The 27,363-nt window shown below is 49.4% G+C and overlaps 9 protein-coding genes across 9 annotated transcripts; 4 read left to right on the plus strand and 5 right to left on the minus strand.

Annotated features, from left to right (window-relative positions):
* Positions 1 to 448: 448 nt before the first annotated feature.
* Positions 449 to 3,007, plus strand: NFIA_037790 (WD repeat protein; the record flags this gene model as incomplete). The annotated part of the gene is made up of 1 exon (XM_001266101.1): positions 449 to 3,007. The coding sequence occupies one exon, from the start codon at positions 449 to 451 to the stop codon at positions 3,005 to 3,007; it is 2,559 nt and encodes an 852-aa protein (XP_001266102.1).
* Positions 3,008 to 3,844: 837 nt separating this feature from the next.
* Positions 3,845 to 4,786, plus strand: NFIA_037800 (WW domain-containing protein; the record flags this gene model as incomplete). Its single annotated transcript, XM_001266102.1, has 2 exons — positions 3,845 to 3,930; positions 4,000 to 4,786. The coding sequence occupies 2 exons, from the start codon at positions 3,845 to 3,847 to the stop codon at positions 4,784 to 4,786; spliced, it is 873 nt and encodes a 290-aa protein (XP_001266103.1).
* A 371-nt stretch (positions 4,787 to 5,157) lies between these two features.
* On the minus strand, positions 5,158 to 6,153 carry NFIA_037810 (uncharacterized protein; the record flags this gene model as incomplete). Its single annotated transcript, XM_001266103.1, has 3 exons — positions 5,158 to 5,381; positions 5,450 to 5,542; positions 5,640 to 6,153. 3 exons carry the CDS (start codon positions 6,151 to 6,153, stop codon positions 5,158 to 5,160), a joined length of 831 nt encoding a protein of 276 aa, XP_001266104.1.
* Positions 6,154 to 6,902: 749 nt separating this feature from the next.
* NFIA_037820 (putative AMP-binding enzyme) lies at positions 6,903 to 9,255 on the minus strand (the record flags this gene model as incomplete). The annotated part of the gene is made up of 4 exons (XM_001266104.1): positions 6,903 to 7,008; positions 7,078 to 8,668; positions 8,730 to 8,985; positions 9,082 to 9,255. 4 exons carry the CDS (start codon positions 9,253 to 9,255, stop codon positions 6,903 to 6,905), a joined length of 2,127 nt encoding a protein of 708 aa, XP_001266105.1.
* Positions 9,256 to 10,932: 1,677 nt separating this feature from the next.
* On the minus strand, positions 10,933 to 12,694 carry NFIA_037830 (putative arginine transporter; the record flags this gene model as incomplete). The annotated part of the gene is made up of 2 exons (XM_001266105.1): positions 10,933 to 12,410; positions 12,478 to 12,694. 2 exons carry the CDS (start codon positions 12,692 to 12,694, stop codon positions 10,933 to 10,935), a joined length of 1,695 nt encoding a protein of 564 aa, XP_001266106.1.
* Positions 12,695 to 14,799: 2,105 nt separating this feature from the next.
* On the minus strand, positions 14,800 to 15,410 carry NFIA_037840 (MARVEL domain-containing protein; the record flags this gene model as incomplete). The annotated part of the gene is made up of 3 exons (XM_001266106.1): positions 14,800 to 14,914; positions 14,996 to 15,269; positions 15,326 to 15,410. The coding sequence occupies 3 exons, from the start codon at positions 15,408 to 15,410 to the stop codon at positions 14,800 to 14,802; spliced, it is 474 nt and encodes a 157-aa protein (XP_001266107.1).
* A 1,959-nt stretch (positions 15,411 to 17,369) lies between these two features.
* On the plus strand, positions 17,370 to 18,901 carry NFIA_037850 (O-acetylhomoserine aminocarboxypropyltransferase/cysteine synthase family protein; the record flags this gene model as incomplete). Its single annotated transcript, XM_001266107.1, has 4 exons — positions 17,370 to 17,449; positions 17,543 to 18,011; positions 18,071 to 18,639; positions 18,709 to 18,901. 4 exons carry the CDS (start codon positions 17,370 to 17,372, stop codon positions 18,899 to 18,901), a joined length of 1,311 nt encoding a protein of 436 aa, XP_001266108.1.
* A 1,011-nt stretch (positions 18,902 to 19,912) lies between these two features.
* NFIA_037860 (Nrd1 complex RNA-binding subunit) lies at positions 19,913 to 22,796 on the minus strand (the record flags this gene model as incomplete). Its single annotated transcript, XM_001266108.1, has 8 exons — positions 19,913 to 20,223; positions 20,293 to 20,497; positions 20,551 to 20,719; positions 20,774 to 20,807; positions 20,868 to 21,893; positions 22,027 to 22,129; positions 22,359 to 22,604; positions 22,677 to 22,796. The coding sequence occupies 8 exons, from the start codon at positions 22,794 to 22,796 to the stop codon at positions 19,913 to 19,915; spliced, it is 2,214 nt and encodes a 737-aa protein (XP_001266109.1).
* A 1,650-nt stretch (positions 22,797 to 24,446) lies between these two features.
* On the plus strand, positions 24,447 to 26,339 carry cit1 (citrate (Si)-synthase CIT1; the record flags this gene model as incomplete). Its single annotated transcript, XM_001266109.1, has 8 exons — positions 24,447 to 24,566; positions 24,636 to 24,700; positions 24,774 to 24,858; positions 24,934 to 24,981; positions 25,037 to 25,097; positions 25,148 to 25,703; positions 25,781 to 26,081; positions 26,151 to 26,339. 8 exons carry the CDS (start codon positions 24,447 to 24,449, stop codon positions 26,337 to 26,339), a joined length of 1,425 nt encoding a protein of 474 aa, XP_001266110.1.
* Between the last annotated feature and the right edge of the window lie 1,024 nt (positions 26,340 to 27,363).

Genomic DNA, 27,363 nt, shown 5'->3' on the forward strand with positions numbered 1-27,363 from the left:
ATCTCCAGCTCCCTCTCCGACCAGGTCTCTAGCGCCAAGGACACGACGTTCTGCTCGCTCGAGAAACAAGCAAATCAATTATTATCCCGTGATTAGCCTCTCTCAGTCTGACTCGGAAGAGGGTCCTTCAGGCAGTAGAGACATAAAATCAGTCAATACTGGCTCACAGGCACGCAAGCGGCAGAGTCACAAACCTTCCAATCAATCATCCCAGCGCCTTCGTCACCCGAATTCGAATGATCCTCTTTCTCATGCTGAAAACCGTATCATCTATTCTTCGCGAGGGGTGCAGATTCGGAAGTTGAACTTCAGATCCCTTGATCACCTCAAAGATCTTAAACACGCACCATTCTGGCCAGAACACAATCCTGTCAAATATGCCAGGAGATACAGGGAGTCCATGACAATATCAAGTGAAATCTTGCATGTTGATTTTGACTCGCACGAGATGACAGCTATGCTGGATTTATTATCATTACATGGGTGGCAGTATTCACCGACCTCAGAAGTCTCAATCAGTGACCAAGTTATCGCAGTATTGTCGAGGCATGATGTCCATCGGGATTTTGCGAAGAAAATCTCTCTGCTGCGCGAACTTGCCAGATTCATTTCAAATGAGGCAGTCATTGATACTAGTACCTGGCTCTGGGAAGTATTGACTTCAAAAGTCAGAAGCAAGAATCAGCAATCTGTGAGACATTGTCTTACTCAACTCCTTACTCTCAAGGGTATGGCAGGGGGTGGAGTCTTGTCCGCTTCGCCCGCAGTCATCAAACAACAACTCCAGATATTCCTAAGCTGCTTGCCTCACGCCTCTATACTTTCTCGACGTCAGCCTGCCGATATCGATGCATTCATCCAGACTGCAAGAAATGGACATCTTTCATCATCGCCTTCGATTATTCAGGCTGCTCGAGTGACTGATAGTAGCAGCAGCTCCTCGGTATTTGGTCCCATTCGAGCCCTGAACAATGTGAACGCATTATTACAGAATCGTGAGCTAGGAGGGTCTGTAAAGCGACAGCTTCGAACTAAGGTCAAGTCAGATTTCAGTCTTCTGAAGACCTGGAAAGGTGCTTCAAATGACGTGAATGTCCTAGCTTGGTCGCCTGACGGTACCAGATTTGCAGCAGGCGCCACTGCCCAATGTGATGAGGGCAATATGGAGTACAATCGGGGCAACAACTTGGTCATTGGGGACTTGACGTGCAATCGCCTCGAGGAGGTGCCTGGTCATTACATAATTCGCCCTCCTGGGAGGGCTGCGTCTCAAAGGGCCACAAGTGACAACCGTCTCTTCATGAGTGTTACTGCTATGCAGTGGTTTGATGATACACTTTTTACAGCCAGCTACGATAATACGGTGAAACTCTGGAGGTTTTCCGGCAACCGGATAACAAATCACAAAACGCTCCCACATGAATCGAAAGTATTAGTCATGGCGCGTTCAAATTTTCAAGCGAATCTGCTGGCAACCGGCGCGCAATCTTTCAGGCTATGGAACATCATGGAGTCAAGGGAGGATGCTCCCCTAATAATTGAATCCAGAAGAGACCTGACTCCCACTTGCTTGGCTTGGGGGAGTACCCATGACACTAAACATTTACTGCTCGCTGGGATGTCCGAGAGGGATGATGGCCTACCACACGCTTGCCCAGCCCCGAGTGGCTTTCTCACTGGGTGGCATGTGGGTGAGGCTTCAATAATTCCAACACCATTTCAGCCTAATTCACAGAATATATTCGATATCAAATGGCACCCGACCTTGCCGAGATTTGCCACAGCAAGTACGGTAGGCCAGAGCCAAGTGTCTCGGGGAACCAGGTCTGTGGTCCGTGTTTATGAACCACTGAAGTGGAAATCTCAGACAATTGAGTTCGAGTGTCCTGCGCTGGACATCAATGATATCACCTTCTGCCCAATGAACTCATATTATGTGACCGCCAGTTGCACTAATGGCGTAACATATGTTTGGGACTATCGCAAACGAGATCAAGTCCTGCTAGAGCTTCCTCATGGTGAACCTCTCAACCAATTAGATGAACTGCTTGAGAGGGAGCAGGATGATGTAGGTGTTAGAATGGCCTTGTGGGGGGACGAAATCAACCAACTCTACACAGGGGCCTCAGACGGTATTGTTAAGCAATGGAATATCTTGCGATCTCAGGAGGATGCCCTTACAAAGAACGTCTTTGGAATTGAAGAGGAGATAATGTGCGGTGCCTTTTCAAGTGATAAGTCAAATCTCTTGATTGGAGACGCAGGCGGGGGTATCCATATCCTCTCTACTTCATGCTCTTCGCCTCATGAGGGCAGAGACCCAAATGAAGATGAAAGAAAAATGCAATTCAGGCACGCAGCTCAGCCGCCCTGCGATGATCACTCATCAGATTCAGAGTCTGGGCTTGTAGCGGCCCGAAAGCTACTGAATTCTGGGAAGCTCAAAAGACACCCTGTTTTTGGAGTGGGTCAAGGCCCTCATTATGATGGACCTTTTGCCGGGTGGGCTCGCCCAGGGAACCCAGATCAACCTCATCTTGGCAGTCTCGAACCGGATGTTAAGATGCGACAGCTCGATGGGCCGGCCCCTAAGGATCGCATTGGCTTGGACGAAGAATCACGGCAACTTGTGGAGGCTCATATTCAACTTGCTCGGATTCGCAACCAGCGGCAAAATGGATATAAAAGGAAACGTGCTGTTGATGTCATTGATCTGTGCAGTGATGAAGAAGATAACCGTGGCCCGGAAAGGCGAGCGCAAAGTCGGCACATTTACATTGGAGACTTCATGGGCATTGCCAATCTTCAATGTGAGGTCATAGACCTAACAGGTGACACCGATACTGATTCAGAAGAGAATGCAAGTACTGCGAGAGCTAGGCCACCTTTCTCTGAGTTCCCTAAAATGGACTCTTTGCTTGAAACGCTGGAGGCAGGTCTTGAAGAGGATTTTTGGTGGCCGGACAGTGGCCAGGTCAATCCTAATTTTCCACAAGAAGAAGCATAAAGCTGAGCAAGGTCAAGGGGGCTATGGAGCAGGTCACCGGCCTCCTGGGTGCTATTTTACCTATATCACCTTCATTTGTTGTTTGTCTCTCATACTTTCATTCACAATGATATGATTATTGATTTGTGGCTTGTTATGAGTTGGGAATGAATGATATGCTGGATGTTTACATTAATTGGTATGACGGTCTAGTAACATGGTACGTTTATATTAATATACTAGAAGCTAGGAGACTCTATAGGTAGGTAGATGTTAGGATCCGGCTTCATCTGGTGTTGGTTTGCCCTATTAGGTGATAGCTAAGTTTCTAGGGACCATGCCTTTGATGAGTAAACTCATGATAAAAATACATGAGAAAGAGTGCTTCTATCGCACTTTGACCCCTTAAACTAGACTATCGCTCAAAGCTTGTTCCAGCTGTGAGGTGATAGATTAGTTTGATTGCTATGCTATGGAGTATTGTAAGCATCTAGATTCTAGGCACCATTACGGAGTAGAAGGGTACTTATAGTGCCTCTGTAACAACATTCATATCTACTGCCAGTCGTCCAATCAGCAGTATTTATTGTCTGGGCCACCGCCACAGGGCACTGCAAAGTGGTTGACCCGGTCGTGGCTAGGTGGCCATATCTATTTATATGAGATCATACCCTTCTGCTGGAACCATACTTGAACGAACGACATTGCCATCTCCAAATTTCTATCCCTTCTTCTTTAGCTGTACTCACGAGTCTGATATAAGAAGACGTCTGATCCTTCGCTATCGACGTACTTGGACATATTGTTGTTGGCCGTCCCTAAGACCGAGTCGGCTCCCCTCATCTCTTTCCTCTCTCCATGTCATTTGCCCCGCCTCCCGGACCTCCGCCGCCTTCCGTCCCAGAAGGATGGAAGTCTCAATATGATGACCGCTACAAGCAATGGTGAGTCCTCTTACGGCTTCGGTCTTGAACTTGCTGTAAATGCCTTGGATCTAATCTACCCTGCTCAAGGTTCTTTGTGAACTTGCACACAGGCAAATCCCAATGGGAACGTCCCGAGGGTCCAGCGCAGAAAGAAGAGCAGCATGCTCCTCCAAGCGGGCCGCCACCGTCATACGATGACTCTGGTCCTGCAAATCCGTCTGTTCAGGCTGCCGCAACTGACGACAAGAAGACGCTGGGGTCGAACAACCCCTACAACCAAGCAGAACCCAGCAATGATACCCTGGAGAGCGATGCCCGGCTCGCTGCTCAGCTACAGGCTGAAGAAGATGCTCGAGCTCAAAGCAGAAGCCCTGCTCATCCCGGCGCGGCGGCAGACTACTACAGCGGAAGCTCCAGGCCGCTGTCCTCAACGGGTTATCAGACGTCACAGGGCCCTGCGCCGGCCCCTGAACCGAAGCGCAGCAGAGGCTTTTTGAGCAAGTTGATGGGTAAAAGCTCGAGCAGTAGTGGTAGCTCTCACTTTGGAAGACCGCCTGTTGCTCAGCAGCAACCTTACGGGTATCAGCAAGGAGGCTACTATGGCGGGGGCTACCCCCCGCAACCGCAGCCCGCAGGCTATGGATATCCTCAGTACCCGCCACAGGGTGGCCACTATCCCGGAGCGGTGCCACCGCGGCGGGGCGGCGGAATGGGCACTGCAGGCGCTGCCGCTTTGGGTGTGGGAGGCGGTTTGCTCGGCGGTGCTCTGCTCGCAGAAGCATTCGACGATGACCATGGGGACACGATCGTCAATAACTATGGTGATGATTACGGTGGTGACTTTGGCGGCGGCGATGACTTTGGTGACTTTTGAGTTTGCTGAAATGTGCGCCGCTGTGTTGGCGCTTGTCCTCACCTGTCTTGATTTCAGTTTTTAACTTGATGGGTCACGAGAGCGCGGGCTTAATTGTCCGCTCTCGCCTGCTGCGTCTGTCCCAGATGCTCTAAGCGTATCAACAGATGCGCATGTACACAGACTTGTTTCTGATCGTTTTCCCGATGATATGATGTTGATGATGGTCATGTAAATAGTATTCTTGCTTGTGTTCTATTACTTACTTTTTATACTCCCATACCGGTTGGCTGAGATCCATTATGTAGTCGGAAATAGAGTCAACTCGACTGATATTATAGGAAATATCATTTGCGAGCAGCTGGCTAAGACGAAGCCAATGAAATAGCCTGTCAACCTCGTCTGCGCGTAGTACCTCCAGTTTCCCGACCGGTTGCGGCTCCCCGGGGGGCTCCAGAATCCGTCTCAGCGACTTGTCTTGCGGTGGCACCGGCCATCCAGCCGGCGAGATCGAAATTCCCAGGCCCCCCACCACCAGCCATAGCATTCCGCGTAGCACCAGAGATCGGGGAGGAGCGTGATTGCTTCTCGAATTCAGCACGCATTTCCGGGTCCACTGACAAATAAGTTAGCACGCAGGCAAGGCGTGTATATGCAGGAATCAATAGTAGCAATACGACTTACTATTCTCCATAAGTTTCGGCATCCCAAAGGTGAAGCCCAGGGCTACCAAAGCCAACAATATCATAGGGTTTTTGAAGAGCGAAAGAGGCGAAACTGGCACGACGCATTTTGTCAGCATACACATCATTTGGAGCGCGCAAGGGTGAAGCATTCTCCACCACGGCAGCACGGGGGCTGGAATCTATCTCACATCTAGCTCTTTCTTCATAGAATCCTCTTCTAGCCAAGACCTTAGCTTCCACCGTCACCTCTGCGGCTTTGGCGCCGTTACCAGCAGCAGCATCGACAACGAACTTCTCCTGGCCGCGATTGTCCCATGGGTTTCCTCGGTAAGTCTCCCACACGCCCAGGACAGTTCCATCGGCAGAGACGTCCACCCGGTACGGGGCAAAGACATACTCGGCCGATCGGATATCGAGCAGATAGGACTCCGGTTTCGTCGCCTTGAGGTTCCGGAAGACGAAAGAAGCCGAGCGGGTGAGCGGGGCCGTCAAGGGATGAGGTACGTGACTGTTGGCATCTTCCCTATCCTTCGGTGACGGTAATGAGGTCAAGGTCGCGTGTGTCCCAGCTGGGAGGATGTTAGGGTTGGGTAGCATATTCGAAGGAGGAATGGTGATTGTGAGGGAAGCGGACAATACTGTTGTGAAGGTGGCCGCAACGAAAAGGAGAAGGGCGGAAAGAGACGACCTGAGGAAGAACATGATTTCAAGGGAGGGAGGCGCTGAGCCTAGAATAGAATTGAAAAGGACAGCAGCGTCCTCGCACAATTTTTTGAGAATTTCGTAGGCGGTTAGGCGAAGAAGAGATGTCGTTTAGATGGAACAGAGCTGCGTAGGTGACGAAGGCGTGGTGATGGAGTGAGTGCCAAGCTCTTCGGTCATTCGTCTATTTTCCGCATCAACCTACTACTGCATAAGCGACAATGCTACTAATGACGGACAAGATTCGAGAAAATCGAACCTTGTCATTTGAATGATTTTCATAGCAAAAGCAGAATGCGACTGAGACTGGGCTTACATAGCCTACTGCCGTGCAATGAGATCGGCTCAATGTCGGCCATTGACACCTCACTGACTGCCACAGCATTCACACCTTTCCAAGAGGACAGGAAAAGTACAAGTCCATTCCAACTGCGGGTTATCTCACTAATGAAGTGGCCCCTATACCTATCTCGTAGTCACTTCCCGTTTCGAAGGCATGGCAAAATGGAATCTCGACAGGAAACGCAAGATATCAATACCACCCAGGCACGAAGGCTGGTACTCTAAGGCAACCGGGGTCTGAACGCAAGATATAGAAAATATGGCATGTGCACTATCTGCTGTTCCGTAAGGCCAAAGACCATTCAGACATATGTACATTGCTTTAAGAGATTGGCTATACTACACACGAGCACAGATAACTTGAAGGACTGGTATAATTCTATACAAGAAGAGAAGTCAAACCACATTTACAGCTTAGCCTTGGGAGCGGATTGTTCCTCCAGAGCCTGCTCATAAAGCTGGTCCAGGAGCTGGCGATACTTCTTCGCGGTAGGAGGACGCTTCAGCTTGAGACTAGACAGAAAACCAGTGTTAGTATCTGAAAGCAATGGCAATACTGCACGAAAGAACACGGCTACTTACGTCGGTGTCAGCAAGTTATTTTCAACCGAGAAAGGCTCAATGAGCAAAGCACAGTTCTTAACCCTTTCGTAACCAGCAAGCTTGTGCTTCTTGGCGACCTTCTCGAGGTCCCTCAGCACAGCCTTGCGGACCTTGTCATCACTCAGAACCGACTTCAGTCCCTCAATGTCTGTAGCGTCGATAGTCCGACCGAGAACTTTGCTAGCAAATGGAGCGAATGCATCGGGCTGGACACCGAAAATGCCAACCAGGAAAGTTTGAACGCTGTCGCCATGAACGTAGCCTTGAGCAAAGTAACTAAGCTCAGACAGGTAGACACCTTCAAGCCGTTCGGGAGAGATGTACTCTCCCTGGGCGAGCTTGAGGACATTCTTCCGGCGGTCGATGATAATAAAGCGACCCATTTCATCAATTGTGCAAACATCCCCAGTGCGGAACCAACCATCCTCGGTCATTGCTTTGCTTGTCTCCTCCGGGTTCTTGAAGTATTCCCTGAAGATATTGGTACCACGCAGAAGTAACTCACCCCGCGGGAAAGGCTTGTCATCGACCGAATATTCCATGTCAGGCAGAGACATTAGACAGGCTTCGGTGGAAGGAGCGATACGCCCACAGTTGCCGGCGGTAAGATCCTTCGCAGACTGCGAGCTTGCGATGGCGTACGTCTCAGTCAGGCCGTAACCCTGGATGAAGTCGACTCCAAAGGCAACTCTCAGGAAGTTGTGCAAGGAGGGGTCGAGGGGCGCCGAGCCAGAAACCATGAATCTACACCGTTCCAAACCAATGGCCGCAGCGACCTTCTTGGCCCAGATTCTGTCGTATAGAGCATGCTTCACGGTGGCTTTGCTAGGGTCGGGATTCTTCAGATTGGCAGTTTTGGCGGCAACAATGTGTCTTGACAGAGCACCCTTGAAGCCGGGTTGCTCCACGGTGGCACCACGAATGACGTTGCCAAAGCGGCTGTAAAGACGGGGCACAGACATGAATGCCGTAGGTTTCAACGCCTTGATATCGTCAACCAGTTCGACGATGTTATCGTGGAAGTAGCCGATACGCGCACCCGCCCAGAAAGCGGTATGCTCCGCTAAACGGGCATAGATATGGGCCAACGGGAGATAAGACAAACTCGTGTCACCCGGGGCCTGCTGGATGTTGACGAGAGCCGAAGAGGCAGCAGCCACGGCATTTTCGTGGGTCAAGACCACACCCTTTGGAGGACCGGTAGTACCGGAGGTATAGTTGATAGTGACGATGTCCGAAGGAGACGGAGGAACGCACGGACGATTCGAAGCGGTGCCCAGTTCCTCAACCTGATCCATGGTATAGATTGCGACATCCAGACCGGCCGCGATTGATTCCAGGAGCGCACGCTTTGAGTGGCCGGCGGGTTCGCCAGCATCCAGAGGGTCCAGACTCACGATGATCTTAAGATTGGGCAAAGAAGGCTTGAGCTTGAGCAGAGTGGGAATATGCGGCAAGGAAGTGACAATACAGTTCAGTTCAGCATGGTTGATGATATATTCGGTGGCATCCGAGGCGAGGACATCATAGATCGAGACCGAGTAGAGGGACTGGGACATGCATGCCAGATCTGGACGATGACAAACTTCAGTCAGTGGCCAGGAACATATTGAGAAGCGGGGAGTACACACCAGTAATCTGCCATTCTGGCCGATTTTGACACCACAATCCAATCCCGTATGGTCCCGAGCGTCCGCATCCATGCTTGTTGTGCAGTTCCACCAAGCCGGCACCAAATGCAGCTCTTCGCTTTCGAACGGTCTCATAGTCCATCCACTGGTAAGGGCCATAGGTCTTTGTGACCGGGTCGTAAGGACGCCATCCGAGGCAATGGGCTTTTGGGGCTCGATTCGCGGTCGACTCGAAGACATCATGCGCCGTGAGAATCTAGACAGACAGGATCAGGATTAGTCGTGAGGACGTCCCAGGGGTATTCCGCAGCAGGTCTGCGAGACATTGAGGGTGTGCGTCTTCGGCGCATACCTTGGGGTCCAAGGTCTTTAAAAGCTCATTCTGGAGATTCCAAGCACGGTAGACTCTACTCCGTCCGGGTTGCTCGGTGCCAGGAATAGCCACCGAATATGGAGTGCCCTTTGGAGGTTCTTGTCTCAATTCCTCCGCACGAGCGAGGTGGGTGGGTTGCTGGGAGAAAAACATGGCGGCGACAATGTCCGATCTATCTCTGTTTGAGTTAGAAGGTACAAAAGCATTCGGAAGACATGAAGTCGTTCCAAGGCCAAAGGAGGGAGGGGAGAGCTTTACGGCGTTCAATAGCACAAGTGCGAATGTCTCGACGACGACTGTAAAAGGGGAAGTTTACAAGAAAAAGGAGGGCTTAGTCTGTCCAGAAACAGAAAACGAGCAATCTATACAATGATGAAAGAGAAAGCGATCGCGACAAGGACGGACAGTATGGAGTCAAGGTAAGTGAAAAGGGGAGTGGGGGAAGCTGGCCGGACTCCTTATGGGTACAAAACGACGTCTTCGTGCCAGACTGGTCTTGTTCTTTCCTTTCTCTTGCCTGTCCGACGGACAGAGAAATAAATATCTGGAGAGAAAAAGCGACTGGGGTTCCCTGACAGTCCGGGCCAGGGAAAAGCCCGCCAAATCGCCCCTCGGGATGGGGTAGTTACCTGAGTTAGGTAGGACTCCAGGCTGGGGCTTGGAGCATTGCCGAGCAGCTGAATGGCCAAGCCAAGCGTCGCAGTCATACCGACCATTCATCCTCGTGGAAACTTACCTCGGCTGTTTTGCCTTTCACGCTCGCTCAGCAATTGAGATACTCCGAGCCTATCAGATGCTATCCGCACCCACCCTGCAACTCCACTATCATTATTGATGCGTTTCCATCACCTTTGACATCAAAGACTCAATCACTTAAGTCACCCAGATAATAAAGACGGAGAAGTTCTTCTCTTTCCAGTTTAGATCGTTCAGTGTCCCGGAGATCCTAGCGCAAGATGGCGTCGGTCGGAAATTGACCCTCATACAGTTAAAGTCGCGGACAGCCTAGGTAAAATATCTGGGGGAATTTCCGTTGATTTGACTGGACATCCTCCGTACTACTTATTCAGCTCAGTGAGTGATCGAGATCGGGACTTGTGCGCATAGATGACAAGAGTGCCATCTACCTACCTTCACGAGTACTATTCTATTATGTGTGTAGAGCAGATAGGTACCCAGAGTAACTACCTACTAGGTAATAATGTACCTACAGTGTCAGCTGCAAGGGATGATCCTTGGAGAAAGCTAATCGCGGTATGTACCTTAGCACGTGGATAGAGCTTCATGTGACAGTGTATCTAAGGTAGTCATGCAGCATTGTTGTCCTCCTACAAGAGGAAGGGATGATTAGATATTATCATTGACTGTTGTTGAGCTAACAAATATCATGAGTGAACCAAATAAAATATGTTTAGGGCATAACTGCAGCTAAATATGGGTTAATATACAACTTGAGGTTTCCGGATCTGATGGCAGATGAATTATCTATGTATTCAATAACTGTGCAGCAGCACAGTCAGATCACACCCATGAAAAGAGACAAGTCGCCTGACTCCATGCCAAATGCTGAACCCTAAGAGAGAAAATATCTACATGCTAGTATATACAAGACAAAACTGAGATAGGCACAGGGGTATCATCCCTATTTCACCGACGCATTCATCCTTTCTCCTGGCACCAGTCCACAAAAATCGGACAGCCGAACCACCATACCAACAAACGTATACGTTGTAACAGCCCGTATTCCATTTTCTGTACATTAGTTACTTCTCCTGTGAACGGCCGACACATATGGCAGAGTTGAACGGGTCGAGAAGTCGCTCCATGTTTCTATCCCAGGATCGCGCTGCCCAACTTCTTATACCACTTGGTGGGGGTGACCGTCTCCCACATCTCGTTTTCCAAAGCGACGCGGCCAGTATCGATATCTGCTTCGATTGGACGCACAAATGCTGGTCGGAAGATGATCTTGTGGCCCAAGTAGAGCACAACGAAAAGGATCAAACTGAGGTAGGCGACGAAAAAATCGGTCACGCTGAATGTTGGAATCCAGGCAGTGAATCCTTGTGTGAGAATAATCAGGATGTTGAAGAACAAGCCATAGTAGGCATACCATGGCTGCCACAAAGCCTTGTACGGAAGGAGGTCACGAGAAATGTTGCGAGCCTTTAAAGCCCGCATGAACGCAATATGACAAGCATTCAATGATGCCCATGTAATGAAGCCTGCCACACCGGAGATATTCAGGAACCAGTTGAATACAGTGCTACCAGCATTGGAAACATTCATGAATCCAAGCAGGCCAAAAGCCGAGGTGAATGCAACACTGTAGTAGGGAACACCTTTCTTGCTAGTCCTCTTGAACCAATGTGGCGCGAACCCTTCCTGTGCCAGACCAATCAAGATACGGCTGCCACTATAGACATTTGAGTTCGCAGCGGAAAGAACCACGGTCAACAGGACCGCATTGATGATATCCGGGAGAACCTTCACACCCGCTAGCCTGGCTGCAATGACAAAGGGTGAGGAATTGGCGTCATTTCCACCAGTGAGAAGGTTCTCATTAGTGTAAGGCACCAGCAGACCGATGAAGAAGATGGTCAGGACAAAGAAGAACAGGATCCGAAAGAATGTCTTGCGGATGGCCGAAGGAACAGTCTTGCGGGGGTTCTCTGTTTCACCAGCCGCAATGCCAACGAGCTCAGTCCCCTGGTACGAGAATCCAGCCTGGATCAGGACAGCCCAGAAGCCGACAAATTTCGCGGTAGAATCGGGGTGAACGCCTTCGTAGGGGGAAAAGGGCCCAGGGTCCACCCAGTGCCGGAAACCAAGATAGCCACGGTCACCAGCACCTGCGTCAATGCAAATAGCGAAGATCATGAACCCCACGACAGTGATGACTTTGACGCTTGAGAGCCAGAATTCCAACTCGCCATAAAAACTGACGGGCAAGAAGTTGAAAAGTGTGATCATCACCCAGAACACAGCGATAAAGATGGCGATCTGGATGTCAGATTTCCAGAATTGGATGATTAGACCCGTTGCGGTCAGCTCAAGAGCATAGGTGATGGCCCAGGAAAACCAATAAATCCAACCCATGGCGAAACCCAGACTCGGGTCGATCAATCGCGTGGCATAGGACGTGAACGCTCCTGGGATTGGAATGTATGTAGCGACCTCCCCCAAGGAGGTCATGACTGAGTAGACGATGGAGCCGACGAAGATATAGGCAATGAGGGCACCCACAGGGCCTGCATGTGCGATAGCGGTACCGCTACTAATGAAAAGACCTGTGCCAATAGTACCACCTACCAGAGCGTATTAGCACAGGACGTGATATTTCCAAGTCGACGTTCGAATCAAAGTAAGACTCACCAATGGCAATCATCTGTAGATGCCTGCTCTTCAACTTCCGCTTGAGATCAGGCAGTGGATTCGATTGACGGCTAGCTCCATGCTTCTCACAGTCCAGATCGTTCGAGGTACGGGTAGGACTGTTGTCGTAAACCTGGACAGGCTCATCGTTTAACATCTTGCCCTTGCCCTCTGCGACCTTTGGCGCAGCCGTGACCTCAAACTCATTGAAGGCCATCTGTCGAGCGTTCAGCGCTGAAGATTGAAACAGGACGGATTGGAGTAGGCAAGCGCACTAGAGGCCTGGTGGGGATTCAAGGTACTAAAAAGAAAGAAAAAGAAGAGGAGAAAAAAAATTGGGGTGGAAGGAGGGAAGCGCGCCGGCAACAAGGACTCCACTCGAGGTTGAGCGAGTCCAGTCCACTAGATAGACGTAGTGCCGATCAACGGAGCAAGACAAGCAGGTGTTTCTGTCTCCTCCTCGTCTGCGCTGCTGACTGAATTGATCCAAGACGAGGGTCAAGAATGGACAATGAACAGACTTGGCGCTATGCTTTTATTGCAAATGCATCGGCTTTTCAAAGACAGAAAAGCAAAAGACTGACACTTGCAATGAGGTAACGGCACAGCCAATGACGAACGAGACAGGTAAAATCAGTATGTACAATGTACAGGAAGATGTTATGTAAAGAGAACTGTAGACAGAAACTGGCTGGAGTGGGCTTTAATAATGGAGATTATGGAGTCATTCTATCTGCGAGCGGGAGGCAATGTAACGTTAATTGGACACTCGGAGGGAGATTAGAACTGAGAATAGCTAATGATTATCATTTTTGTTATCATCACTGGACCACTATCTACTCTTAGTAAAATGGAAAATCTTTTCCTAGGTACCATTTCATAGGTAAGGTAGTACTCTTTGGTGCACGATACAATTTTCCGTTCCTCCCTCCGCCAATAATAAGACTTCAATCCATGAATGCTGGAAAGCACGGCCCTCTGGAGGGCAATGTATTTCCCAACATCGATCATTTGCTCGGGCCTTTCAATGTCCACCCAGATATTTAGTGTTCAAGAGTTGCCATCCAGGGACGTGGAGCGCTGCTGGCAGTGCTGAACGATGGGCGGAGAGAGAAGAATTTTTTTTAGATGACTCAATGCTAAATGATTTAACTAAGTGCGGTGGCGGAAAGTTGACGAAGCTTGGCTACTTGGAAACCGGAAATCGGAAATCGGAAATTGGAGATGAGTTGGTGAGAACTTCCTAACAACTAGAATACTAGATATCATCTAGACAGATGATACCTTAGATAAGTGCAACCACACATACCGACAGATTCTCTTGGTTGCTGTTAAACGTTCCTCTTTTGAGTTTTCCACGTTCATCGTAAGTTTACGGCACCACGTACTGTGTATCGGGGTTGGTGCATGCAAGCATCTAAGCTCAGATCGGCAGTCTCCGAGGCCCGGATTGCTGGCCAAGCTGGTTTCTAAGGAGCTGCGGACAACCAAACACTCAGACTACAGAGGCCTAGATTAAATCCTTAGGGACCGAAGCAAGATAGTTGTAAGGGGTCTAGATATTATCTTGAAAGCCTGGGATAATTGGGATCTAAACTCTATCCCAAACCAAGGCTTGAGACGGGGTTTTCTCGGTACGGGCAAACTGAGGCGTGGCTAAAAGCTTCTAGAATATTTCCTTTCAAGTGATCCTTTTGAGGCATCCGCCAGTCTAATCCTCCTGTTTTATACAACGCAATCATGCTTCGTACTTCATTAGAGTAGAGTCAAGATAGGACTCGTATCATCGACCAGAATTGACATTATCCAGCAATTCACTTGACCTTGAAATTTTACAGTGGGTGCCCCTCTACATGACTTTTCTTAGGAGAAAAATATCATGTTAATGATTGTCAATGAAATTTCAGCAAACTTGTGGATCAATGTACAACAGAGATCAGATACATGGTATAGAACTGACGGGGTATCAACATCACAGCGTGCAGAAAAACAAAGTAGGTACCATTATAAAAGGTACAAAGGCATAATCATGAATAGATGAAGTCGTGGTCTCCAGTAAGCGCCAATTGCGAATTTATGAGGTTCGGAAGGTCAGCCCGAGAGATCAACAGCCATCCTTCATGCGCTTCAGTGAAGTCCCTCTATAGCCTTGTATCTGGATGACTGAAAACAGCAAGCATCGGTCGAAGCTGGCGTATATGACGTCATGCCATAAGAACAAGGCGGCTTTTTCTTCTGAGACTCATCGCGCGTATTCATATGAACATATACGCGATGACAGGCGCTCATTCTCATGGAATTACAGTTGCTATCAACCCCATTTTAGACTCCAATCTGAGTGGTAGTTTGTGGGGCAGGCTTCGTACTGTGGGTGCTGTGACCGCCAGATCGCAGAGCACCGAGTATAGCCACAATGGTCGTAGCAAGGAACAATGCCCTTTTCCGCAATTCAGCCCTTATATCTCCGAATTCGGGAACACATCGATATGTGCTCTAGGTTGAAATGGGTACGACTTACCATTCGAACGACCCAAACACGGTTGCAGCTTGCAATGCTCTGCATTGACCCCAGTGGCAGTAATCCGGAGATGGTAGCAAAACACCGAGCGCAATAAACCCTGCAAACCAGAAAATCATGGTCACGATTTCCACAGCTGGGATGACAAAACGATGCGCCAGTTGGGGAAAGAAAACTGGGGCTAGCGCAAGATAGGGTGTCGCAACAAAGGCAGTCCAGACGCCGTTGAAAAGCATGAAATTGACGGTGTCACTCCAGCGGACTAGACCGACAGCTGTTAGGGTGTTAGGCCAGTCTTCCATCAGCACAACAGGGCAAGCGGAGGCCTACCATATGCAGTCAATCCGAGAACGATGATCGCGAACACTACCTGGGCGACGCGAACAGGATAAATCCAAGGAAAGTTCAAAGCCATAATGAAAAATGATCACTGCTGGATGTCTAAATGGTAATGGTGTGAAAAAATTATTGCATCCAGATGTGGCAAGTGTGAGAAGAGAGGCTCTGCTTCTTCCGACCTATATAGTCAATCAGCCGATCTCTTCAAACCCGAATCTCGGGCATGTAAAAATGGGAGGGAGAGATTGGAGCGGACTGAAAGGATGCTGGGGAAAGATCATCGCCATTCCCGTGCCTTAAAAAGACCAGTGTTGGCCTCAAACTTTCTCCTGTGACAGGTCGCAGACTGGACAGGCGGGTACGAAACAAACCTTTATTGGGGAATATATTATATTATTGTTCAAGCTTGTTGGAGGAACAACGACCACGGGCTTTGATAGAAAGAGAACTCCAACCTCATAAGGTACATATACATCAAGGAAGAACAACACAGAAGGACCTTGACCCCTGGTGTAGTCTCCTCGCTTTAAATACATGCCTGATGACCTCAAACGTCACAGTCAAATGCCGTTCTTCTAATTCTTCCGCCTAGTTTCTTGTACGCTGGTAAAGCTGCATGACGCGAGCATTATGATTGGTGTCGATCCCTTGTCGTTCTGTTGTGTACTATAAATTCATTTCTGTCTTACCCTTTATTCTTCAGAGTGGTAGGACTGCTCATTGGACGTCTGTGTTATTGGGGCCTATGATCAATGCTAATAACGGGGATACCTCTGTACTGCAGTAGATGGCACAAGGCTAAGGAACTTTCTGCCCTATGACGACATGCACCTCGGCAAAGAAATCATCAAGAAGTAACTATATATCGTGAGGAGAATAAAGTCAAAAGTAACATTCTACGCCAGTCTATAGGAGTCTAGGAGCGCCACGATAGACTGAGTGAATCATAATCGACTCTCACCGTCTCACATGATAGAAAGCATGTGGTTGACGTCGAAGATGCCATGGTATTACTACCTGTCTACCTTAAGACCCATCCACGGTCGACCTATTGTGCCTTGAGATGAATCATCAAAATCAGGCTTCCCCAGACTCGGAGAATGTTACTGAGAACAAGTGCTAGGAACTCAAATTCAGTTTCTGATACGTGCTTTGCATACGTCGGACAAGCGTCTCTGTACTACCTTACAATTCAATCTTATCAGTGCCGAGAATACAGACTCTCATACCCCACACCGTCCAAAACATCCAGCATCCTCAACCATTGAAGCTGTACCCTTTTGCTCTCTTTTCCATTCTTACTTATATTTTAGAAATATTGATTATTATCAGGTCCAATATAGCCTTTAATCTCTGTCAACAAGAAACAATCAACATAATGGTTGCTGTATCAGGGAATGTCTAGCCACTTGTGTGAGCACGTTTTTTCTAAGGTAGTACCTTTCCACGTACAGAGTATCTACGTGCATACTTAGTAACTTATCCCATCAGCATCATCTTCAGCCATTGCTATGTATTGAATTCTCTCACAGCGGTACATATACATCTCTGGATCAAAATCATCACACTCCTGTAAAAAGCAATTATAAGGTCTGTATTCCACACTTTTTTGAACGATTAATTCATTTTATTGATGCTTTCTCGTAATGCCTTTTCCCCCTCCCAACTCCAGTGTCCAATCCCTTAATCACGCCATCGGCGCTACCTCAGTGCACAACCCCAAGTATACCACAACTATATATGCAGACTTACTTCTATATACTTTCTGAAGATCACTTCCCCACTTTAAATACTCCCTTTTTTTGCATTTTCTTCTTCCTTCCCCTTCAATCTGCAGTGTTGGCCCTCCCTCTTCACCCTCATCTCTCCCTGTCGCTTCTCGATTGCACTATATATTGTGTGAGAAGAGTGTCCAATTCCAGTAGCACATAACCAATCCTTGAACGTACACCATGTCGCAAACACCTCATTTTGAAACGCTCCAACTCCATGCTGGGTAAAATAAACATAAAAATCTGGACTGCTCATTATCTCAATGGCAATACTGACAAGTGAGCAAGTCATGAACCAGACTCTACTACCAATTCGCGTGCAGTGCCAATCTATGCTACTAGCGTTTGTCCCATCCCTTCTACTCTCCTAGTTTATTCCCCCAACTGATCTCGAGGTGTAGTCATACACATTCAATGATTCTGCCCATGGAGCTAGACTCTTTGGCCTCAAGGAGTTCGGAAACATCTACAGCCGTATCATGAACGTGAGTAAATCTCCGCAGCCGAGGTTGGGCCGAGTTGCTGACAACCTTCATTGGCTTCAGCCTACTGTTGATGTTTTTGAGAAGCGCATCGCCGCCCTCGAAGGGGGTGTGGCAGCCGTTGCAGCTTCTTCCGGCCAGGCTGCACAGTTCATGGCCATCGCCGCGCTTGCCCACGCTGGCGACAACATCGTAGCTACGAGCAACTTGTACGGCGGTACCTATAACCAATTGAAGGTATTCCTTCCTCGTCTGGGCATCACAACCAAGTTTGTCCAGGGAGACAAGCCAGAGGACATCGCCGCCGCCATTGATGACCGCACCAAGGCTGTCTATGTCGAAACTATTGGCAATCCCCGGTACAATGTACCCGATTTTGAGGCCATCGCCAAGGTCGCTCACGAGAAGGGCGTTCCTTTCGTGGTGAGTTTGACGTCGAAATACGGGAAGTCTATCTCTGATCGCACTCGCCTTTATTCTAGGTTGACAACACTTTCGGCGCTGGCGGTTACTTCTTCCGCCCCATCGACCACGGTGCTGACATCGTCGTCCACAGCGCAACCAAGTGGATTGGTGGTCATGGAACCACCATTGGCGGCGTTGTTGTTGACAGCGGTAAATTTGATTGGGGTAAGCACGCTGACAGATTCCCCCAATTCACCGAACCGTCCGAGGGCTACCACGGATTGAAGTTCTGGGAAACATTTGGATCTATCGCTTTTGCTATTCGTGTTCGGGTTGAGATCCTTCGTGACCTGGGATCGGCACTAAACCCATTTGCCGCTCAGCAGCTTCTGCTTGGTCTGGAGACTCTGAGTCTGCGCGCTGAACGACATGCAAGCAATGCCATTGCCCTGGCTACCTGGCTGCAGAAGAACGAGCACGTGAGCTGGGTCTCATATCCCGGTCTCGAATCTCACTCCAGCCACGAAATTGCCAAGCGTTACCTGAAGCGCGGCTTCGGTGGCGTACTATCATTTGGAGTCAAGGGAGGCGCAGCTGCCGGAGTTCAGGTAGTTGACAACTTCAAGCTGATCTCCAACCTGGCAAAGTGAGTATTTCTGGCTCCCGAAACTTTGCTAGCTCGCTGTCCCGACGCATACTAATTCTTTTGCAAAAGTGTTGGGGATTCGAAGACTCTGGCCATCCACCCATGGTCTACGACCCACGAACAGCTCACGGAGCAAGAGCGACTGGACTCGGGTGTCACTGAGGATGCTATCCGCATTTCGGTGGGTACCGAACATATTGACGACATCATTGCCGATTTTGAACAATCCTTCAAGGCCTCCAGTGCTGCACTCACTCAGTAGAGTGTAACCTTACGCCTATTATAAAAGGAGAACGGCGAAAGGCAGAAAAAGACGTGCGATGAACATATGATACCAAGCAGGATAGTTCTTTTTGAAATTCATTTCTTTGCAATATGAGGTCAATGTAGACTTTCTTCGTCGAGGACTCGAGGTAAGCGCAGCGTTGTCGCGAATAGGACTGATGAAGAGCGGTGTTCTACGAAGCATTCTGGCTACTCTACAGTATACAATGTAATCCTCCCGAAATTGTCAGCCGCGGAGTCGGTATGTGGCAGCATTGGTCCGTTACTGGGCGACAAAGTCGCACGAACGAGCTAACGAAAGTACATAACAGTTGTTCCTCGGTATCAGAGATTACTATTGAATTGGGTACTCAACTGTAGCAGAGTCGAACTAGAAAAGCTTGACACCATCATACGAAAAGAGAAAAGACAGCAGAACAATGAGCTGAACAGAGAAATACAAAGCAGATAGTAACTGCTCGAGTTGATCCTTTTTGGTGTGAACGCAGGAAGACAGGTAAGGGTATAACACCGCAAAGAGCCACCTCAGAGTCAAAACCAACCTGAGCTAACTGCATATCAACACCAGCAGTAGAAGGTCGATATGATGGGCGGAATATAGAATAGCCATGATACAATGGCAGTATCCAGCTCCATGCAACCCAGCTCTCGCTTCTCATATTTTGACAGGTGCTGTTTTTGCTCTGGTAGAGATGATCTCACTGCAAGTGTGACTGAGAAATTAAGGCAACTTGTCTCCCGCCAATCTGTCATCCTAGGCTAGACTCTTTATGAAGTAAAACAAGATTCATGTTTAGAACTGCCCTGAGAACTCAAAACTCCCGGATAACCCCGTTTGAGAGAAATAGTACATGACACATAAAAAGAAAGCGGAAAGCAAAACGTGGTTGAGCCGCCAGATGAAGACAAGACTGTGTACACGGTGAAGTTAATGCAATGTTGTCCACGAGGTATGATCTGTTGTGTCGAAGAGAATTGGCTGGAAGGCTTAACTTCCTTGACCAGGAGGTGGCGGTTGGGTGGATCCGCTGGAAGATCCAGCTTGTGCCCCTCCCATCATGAAGCCAGGAGGAAACATGTGCATCCCGGGAAAAGAAAATCCGAACCCAGGCACTGCAGGGGGCACGCCGACGTTATTGACAGCCGAGGGGTCACGACCCTCATGAGGGCCAGGGCCACCAGGACCCATCCCGCCCGGTTGCCCGTCACGCTCTGGGCGACGGAATCGATCTTGCTGCGTGCGGGACGACACCGGTCCGCGTTTCCCTCCCGTGTCTGTGGCAATCCGTCTACTAATGGCTATAGGGCGGATAATTAGCCTTGACTTCATCTCGTTAATACGAGGGACCAGGAAAGAAATCCTCTTACCCTTCGAAGAAACACCAGCACCGATTTCAATGTCAGGTTCCTCAACCACCATGCCAGATTCAATGGGACGCCCTCCTGTTCCACCATATTCAGCGGTAAGCATCCACTTACGATCTGCTTCCGTAAGTCGCTCGATCGGAATGACACTGATGCCTGTCTGATAGTCACTACAGTCGCGTGGACCGAATCCGACACCCCATCGAGTCTAATTATGTCAGAGCACTTCCTAAACACACAAACTTATTAACAGAAACTCACTCTAAGCTGCATGTCACCAGACTTGTAAGATTCCATTCCCTCCCGGGCACTGACGGCGTCCTGACGACTAATCATTTTGATAAACGCGTGACGTTTGTCGACGTTCACGATGCAAGTTTGGACAATACCAAATTTGCTGAACAAGGATCGAAGATGTGCCTCCGAAGATCTGCAAAATTTTTCAGTATACATGACGCTTCTTGTGGAATAATTGTAGACTTACGTGACACCACCAACGAAAAGAGTTCTACTCAGAACTATATGAAGAGGTGTTAGCTGAAGCTCCCGATGTAGATCCAGAAATTCATGCTACGAACCTTTGATGTTTCCTTGTCCGATAGAATAATCCCACTCGATGAATTTAGGGCCTGGAGGAGGCAGTGTCGGGTCCTTTCGAGGGGGGGTAGGAGAACGCCGTCTACGCCCGGGCGGGCTGCGCTGACGGTAATCATTGCCTCGTCGACCACGCATGTCACCCCGACGACCGGGAGAATCACCATGATACTCTCCATAAACAGGGCTATCACGGCGGCGAGGAGGCGACACATCACGACGTCGGTCCCATCCAGGCGACCGAGATCGGCGACGATACTGGCCTGGAGGAGAGCGCATGTAGTCGCGGTCTCTTTCACGATCCCCTCGATCAAAATCACGTGACTGTGAATCTGGACGGCTACCCCAGGCAGCGGCTGTTTGACCCGGTAAGTTGAAGCCAACTGCCTGCCCAGAATTCACATTGGCCATGTTTGTAGCATTAGACAAGCTAAGAATCTGCAGGGCGGTGGCCCACTGTTCCTGCGGAATTCCCTGTGCGGCTAAAAGTTGCAAGAGCTGGAGCTGCTGCTGCAGGGCATCCGGCGCTATACTAGGAGTCGGCTGAGCTGCGGCTGCGGTCGCCTGCGGCAGTAGCGCAGCCAGGGGGTTGGCTGCGGCAGCGAGTGGGTTTGGAGGAGTCTGACTCTGGCTTTGCGGCGGGATTAATGCCGGATTCTGAGCGAGATTACTCAAAGCCGCGAACGGCGTCGCCATAGTGCCAGCGGCATAAGGATTTACACCAGCCTGTCCAGCTTGAACTTGTGAAGCCTGGTCTACGGACGAGGTCACGGGCTGTGAAACTGTACCCTGCATGTTCAATGCATTTAGTGGATTAGTCGTCGCTGGAGCGGCTGGCGTTGTTGTGTTCTGCTTCGCCATATCTGCCAGAGCTTTCAAGATACTGGAAGTGTCAGGCGCTGCTTGAGCGGGAGTCGTCGAGGATGCGCCATTCGCCTGCTGCTGCTGCGAACCTCCCAGTGGAATGTAATTAGGTGCAGGTGATCCTTCGGGAGTTGTAGATTCAACATCTAGGGAGAGACATTAGATGTATGATACCAAAGCGGTTGCAACTAGAAACCCCGAGTCTAGAATGATTGGATAGATTCCACGTACGGCAGGACCAACTCCTGCTTCGTAGGGGGATCAGAAGGGATAGCTTACTCTGAGATGCAGGTGCATTCAACTTTTCCTTGAATGATGCGAGCATAGATGCAGGGAATGTATATCCACGTTCCCAGATATCGACCAGCTTCTTGATCTTTTCCTATATATTGAGAGAGTGGCATACGTAAGTTGAACTATTCGTCACACGAGATAGCAGAAGCCTAAAGGAAAGATTGCCGCTTTAAGCGACGACAAGGGGATACGATGATGTGGGAGCATCGGAAGCCATCACGGGATACAAAGATGATCACCGTTTCTTATCGCTCCTATGCTTTCCACAAGTCCTGTAACGGCTTCAAGATTATTCGCGTATTGCATCTAAAGCGTACCTTTTGATCCTCAGGGGCGTTGTTTATGATATCAGTCATCAAGACAGGCAGTAATTCGGTCACTCTGTTGACGCCAGCAGCGAATGTTCCATCGGGGGCAGCACTGCCAGATGGCTGGCCTGCCTTGCGCGCTGCTTCTACCCATTGTCGAGTTACAGAGTCTACGACATAGAGTACGCCCAACTTGTGTGTTCCCGGTGCCTTCTTGAAGTGTGTATAAATCTTCTGAATAAGGACGGATTCGTTCTATGAGAAGACAGGAGTTAGCTTGTAGTTCGGATAACACAAGTTTGCCGTCATATCAAGATTTGTTCATACCTGAACGTTGGCTGTACAAAGCGACGTGATGCTGTTGATCTTAGATCCAGAGACGCCTGGGGGCTTGAGAGCCAGCATAGACTGGAGATAATTCTCCAACTCTGCTACAGCAGAAGACATGGCTGATAATTGTCGTTCGGGGATCTCAGCGCAGTACGAAAGACATACAATTACCAAAATTCCCTTGAGTGAGACAGGCAGACTCTTGCGGCTTGAAATGAGAATGTACAAGACGCTGAGTATCAAAGTTCCAACACAAGGCGTTTCTACTGGAAAATCCAGTACAGTAGATATTTGGTGATGCCTAAATTGGCGATGGCTTGCTTCCTCTCAGAAGTGAGAAAGTCTGTCTAGAGCGGATTTCTCACACTTGTAGTCGTGTCACTACAGACTCAACGAGCACGATGGCGACGAACGAGCCTTCCGCCTACAGCTGGAACACAGCTAGCAAGGTGCCCAGGGCTTCGCGACTCGCGAGCGAGTACAAGTACAGGGTACAACCTAAAGTGAGAGGATGCAGAGTGAAGAAGAACGTGAAGGTAAATCGGATGTAATTTACGTTGTTGGGACAGAGAGAAGATGGAAGGATGATGGAAGGGACAGAGGGACAGATGAAAGGAAAGGAAAAAAGGACAAAGTCAGGTGAATGAGTCCAGTGACTTGAGCTAGTCTCAATCTGGGAGGACAGACTCTGGTGTCTGCCTAAGGCCTACACACTCTTTTCAAGTTCATTCAGTTCTTCTTCATCATCACATGACACACGTGATCCAATCGCTTTGATTACTGCTCTTGTAAGGTAAGTAAAGGGCTAGCGCAGTTCGGTGAGTCGAATCAGGAAATTCGTGAACGACCGAGGTGGGAATGTGTTGTACGTATCTGCCTCTCTCTACTCCGTACAGTGTCTCACGTTCACGTAATTTTTTATACTTATTTAAGGGAAATAATGGTGTGCCGTAGCCTCAATTAGGTTCGCTATCATTAATTCTTTGGATAAGGCTCTACAGGAACCTCACATTTCCTCTTCTACACCAGTTTACTCCTTTGGGCCAGTCGCAAGGCTCGGTTCCCGGTCTACAGTCTTGATGGCGACTTGCCGACGTCACCCAGCCATAGCCTCCGAGTTATCTATACAGTGCCACGAGCCACCTACGAAAGCATGTTTCCCACTCCTAGAAGGGCAAACACTGAAATTCCATGATCTTACCTTGACTTTGGTAAATACAATAGTGGTAGTTGTATTCCGTACTTCGTAGAGAGGTACAGTTTGCCATATTGACTACATATGCCTGGAGTGCCATACCAGTCCGTCCTTTGCACTAGTTTATTAAGGTAGGTCCTCTGTACTCCCGTCTCGCTTTTTCCGAGCGACGGAATTTGGCGGGTGGAGTTTCAGAGAAACCAACCGCAACGTTGGTTGGCGCAAATACGGGTAATATCCGTCATCGCAAGGAAGCTCGCCGAAAAAAAAAAAGGTGGATTGGCACTCGGGAGTCCGGCTGCGTCTTCCTTTGGGCTGGGGATTACCGTAATGTACGGAATGCACGCCGTTGCCCATCATTGCCTGGCTTCCCTGCCGGTCGTTACGGTCACAATCATGTACCGGCTGTATCGATACGGTCAGATGGAAAAAGGGCCGCAAAAGAGCAGCTCCCTCAACTTTTGAACACCTCCCTTCTTTTGACCTCTCCTTTTCTACACCAAGATCCCCGATATACCCTCTTTTTCCTTTGCATACCAAACATTCAACTTCAATAAGTTGTTTGATACAACATGGCTTCCACAATGAGACTCGGAGCCTTCGCTCTCCGTTCCACCTCTATCACAGCTAAGCCTGCCGTGCAGTCCGCTGCTTTCAACGGCTTGCGTTGCTATTCTACTGGCAAGGCCAAGGTTCGTGACGCTTGTTCGGGTTCAATTGACATGTTTCGAGCTTTCTTTACTGATAGCTTCTTCTTTCAGTCCCTCAAGGAGACGTTCGCCGATAAGCTTCCCGGTGAGATCGAGAAGGTTAAGAAGCTCAGAAAGTAGGCGCGCAGCGTATTTTGAATTGCTACCTACCATACAGCGAGTGCTAATCAAGCGAGCGGTTGTTCACAGGGAGCATGGTAGCAAGGTCATCGGCGAGGTTACTCTTGATCAGGCCTACGGTGGTGCCCGTGGTGTGAAGTGCCTTGTTTGGGAGGTAGGTCCAGAGAGCCTTTTTCCTTCTCCCTCAATCTTAGTGATGATTTGAATGCCAGCTAACTCTCTTCACCAGGGCTCTGTTCTTGACTCCGAGGAGGGTATTCGTTTTAGAGGTTACACGGTAGGCTCTCGTTGGCGATGCTATTCGTAATCAGCGCATACTGACCTTTTGAAAGATCCCTGAGTGCCAGAAGCTTCTTCCCAAGGCACCCGGCGGCGAGGAGCCCCTACCCGAAGGTACAAGAATCCGGATAACGTCTCACAAAGCTTATGCTAAGAATACTCAGGTCTCTTCTGGTTGCTGCTGACTGGTGAGATCCCCACCGAGCAGCAGGTCCGCGACTTGTCTGCCGAGTGGGCTGCTCGCTCCGACCTTCCCAAGTTCATCGAGGAGCTCATCGACCGCTGCCCCAGCACTCTCCACCCCATGGCTCAGTTCTCCCTGGCCGTTACCGCTCTGGAGCACGAGTCTGCCTTTGCCAAGGCCTATGCTAAGGGTATCAGCAAGAAGGACTACTGGAACTACACCTACGAAGACTCCATGGATCTCATTGCCAAGCTCCCCACCATTGCGGCCAAGATCTACCGCAATGTCTTCAAGGACGGCAAGGTCGCTCCTATCCAGAAGGACAAGGACTACTCCTTCAACTTGGCTAACCAGCTCGGCTACGGTGACAACAATGACTTTGTTGAGCTTATGCGCCTGTACCTGACCATCCACTCCGATCACGAGGGTGGAAACGTCAGCGCCCACACTACCCACCTCGTTGGTAGTGCTCTGAGCTCGCCCATGCTCTCTCTTGCTGCTGGTCTCAATGGATTGGCTGGTCCTCTCCACGGATTGTAAGCGGCCCCTGGTGTGAACTCGCTATCCTTGAAGAGGTCTCGTTGTACTAATAATTGTGTTCTTTCTTCAACAGGGCCAACCAGGAAGTGCTCAACTGGCTCACTAAGATGAAGAAGAGCATTGGCAACGACCTCAGCGACCAGGCCATCAAGGATTACCTTTGGTCCACCCTGAACGCCGGCCAGGTCGTTCCTGGCTATGGCCACGCCGTCCTTCGTAAGACCGATCCTCGCTACGTCTCTCAGCGCGAGTTTGCTCTCCGCAAGCTTCCCGATGACCCAATGTTCAAGCTGGTCAGCCAGGTCTACAAGATTGCTCCTGGTGTCCTGACCGAGCATGGCAAGACTAAGAACCCCTACCCCAACGTTGACGCCGTAAGTTCCTCCCCTCTCAAGATTGATTCAGATATTGCGAGCGATCATGGTAGACTGACCCATCTTTAGCACTCTGGTGTTCTTCTCCAGTACTACGGCCTGACCGAGGCCAACTACTACACCGTCCTGTTCGGTGTCTCCCGTGCCCTCGGTGTCCTGCCCCAGCTGATCATCGACCGTGCTCTCGGTGCTCCCATTGAGCGCCCCAAGAGTTTCAGCACAGAGGCATACGCCAAGCTCGTTGGAGCTAAGCTGTAAATTTCCTCTTGAGATGACATGACAAAAGCGGGCGGGGATCCATCTTCTTCGATTATGATTAAGTAGAGCAATCTGTATTATTTTTCACACATTTGGTTACACTAGACTGGACGTGCCGAGTATCGTGGGACTTTCTTTGATTAGTGTATGATAGGATTTAGGTTGGAGCAGAAAACGATTACAATTCACGTCCATCCGAATCTAGTTATCTATGAAGTGTAAAGGACCACCTTTCCTTTTTCCCCTTTTGGGGGGCGGGAACCGAGTGGAATGGCAGCGGTCTCGCAAAAGAGGTGAACATGAGTATGCCAGTTGGCCATCAAGGCAATAATCACAAGCGTTAATAATGATAAGGACGCAGATTTGTTCTCTCAACCATACAGTAATAATGTTGATGTTGTTGGGAGCGCCCCGGTTTGCTCCGTGGCTCCTGAATGCATAACAGCCACTCAAATCCGATCCCTCCTCGGGCCAAATCACACCGCCGGCCCGCAATGGGTCTAGTGCACTAAATGGCCCGATAGTGGCTCAATATGGCTTAGTGTTTCCCCAATCCGCCGAAAATAGGCAGGAAATAGGAATGGCCATTGATCGTTGTTGTGGTAGCAGCTCCGCCCTGTGTGCCACTGCCTGTACTTTTTTGAGGGGGAAAGAAGGGGGAAGCTCGGGCCTGAGGCCAACAACTGTTACTACTCCGTCACGTACTACGAAGTACAGTGTAGGATTCATACTCAAAGCAACAGGCGGACTTTGTTCCCCCTTCCCCTGCTGCTTTATAACTTCCCTCTGCTTCCCCCCCGCCCGCTTCCTTTCTTCTATCATTCTTCTGTTGTCTTGTCAATTAAAGTTTTGTTCTGCCCGCCGGCTCAATTCATTACCACCCCCATCTCTATCCTCAACCTTATTCGACGGAGCTCCCTTGTTCTGCTCGCCTTTTGACACTGTTTCGCTCGCGAACAGCTCTTATATTCTCGTGATCCCTTAGGCGACGAAGCCCCCTACATCCCTTGGTCAGGGCCCCTTT

The sequence above is a fragment of the Aspergillus fischeri genome, genomic scaffold, assembly GCF_000149645.3.
Source record: "Aspergillus fischeri NRRL 181 1099437636247 genomic scaffold, whole genome shotgun sequence".
In the NCBI taxonomy this organism is placed as follows: Eukaryota; Fungi; Ascomycota; class Eurotiomycetes; order Eurotiales; family Aspergillaceae; genus Aspergillus; species Aspergillus fischeri.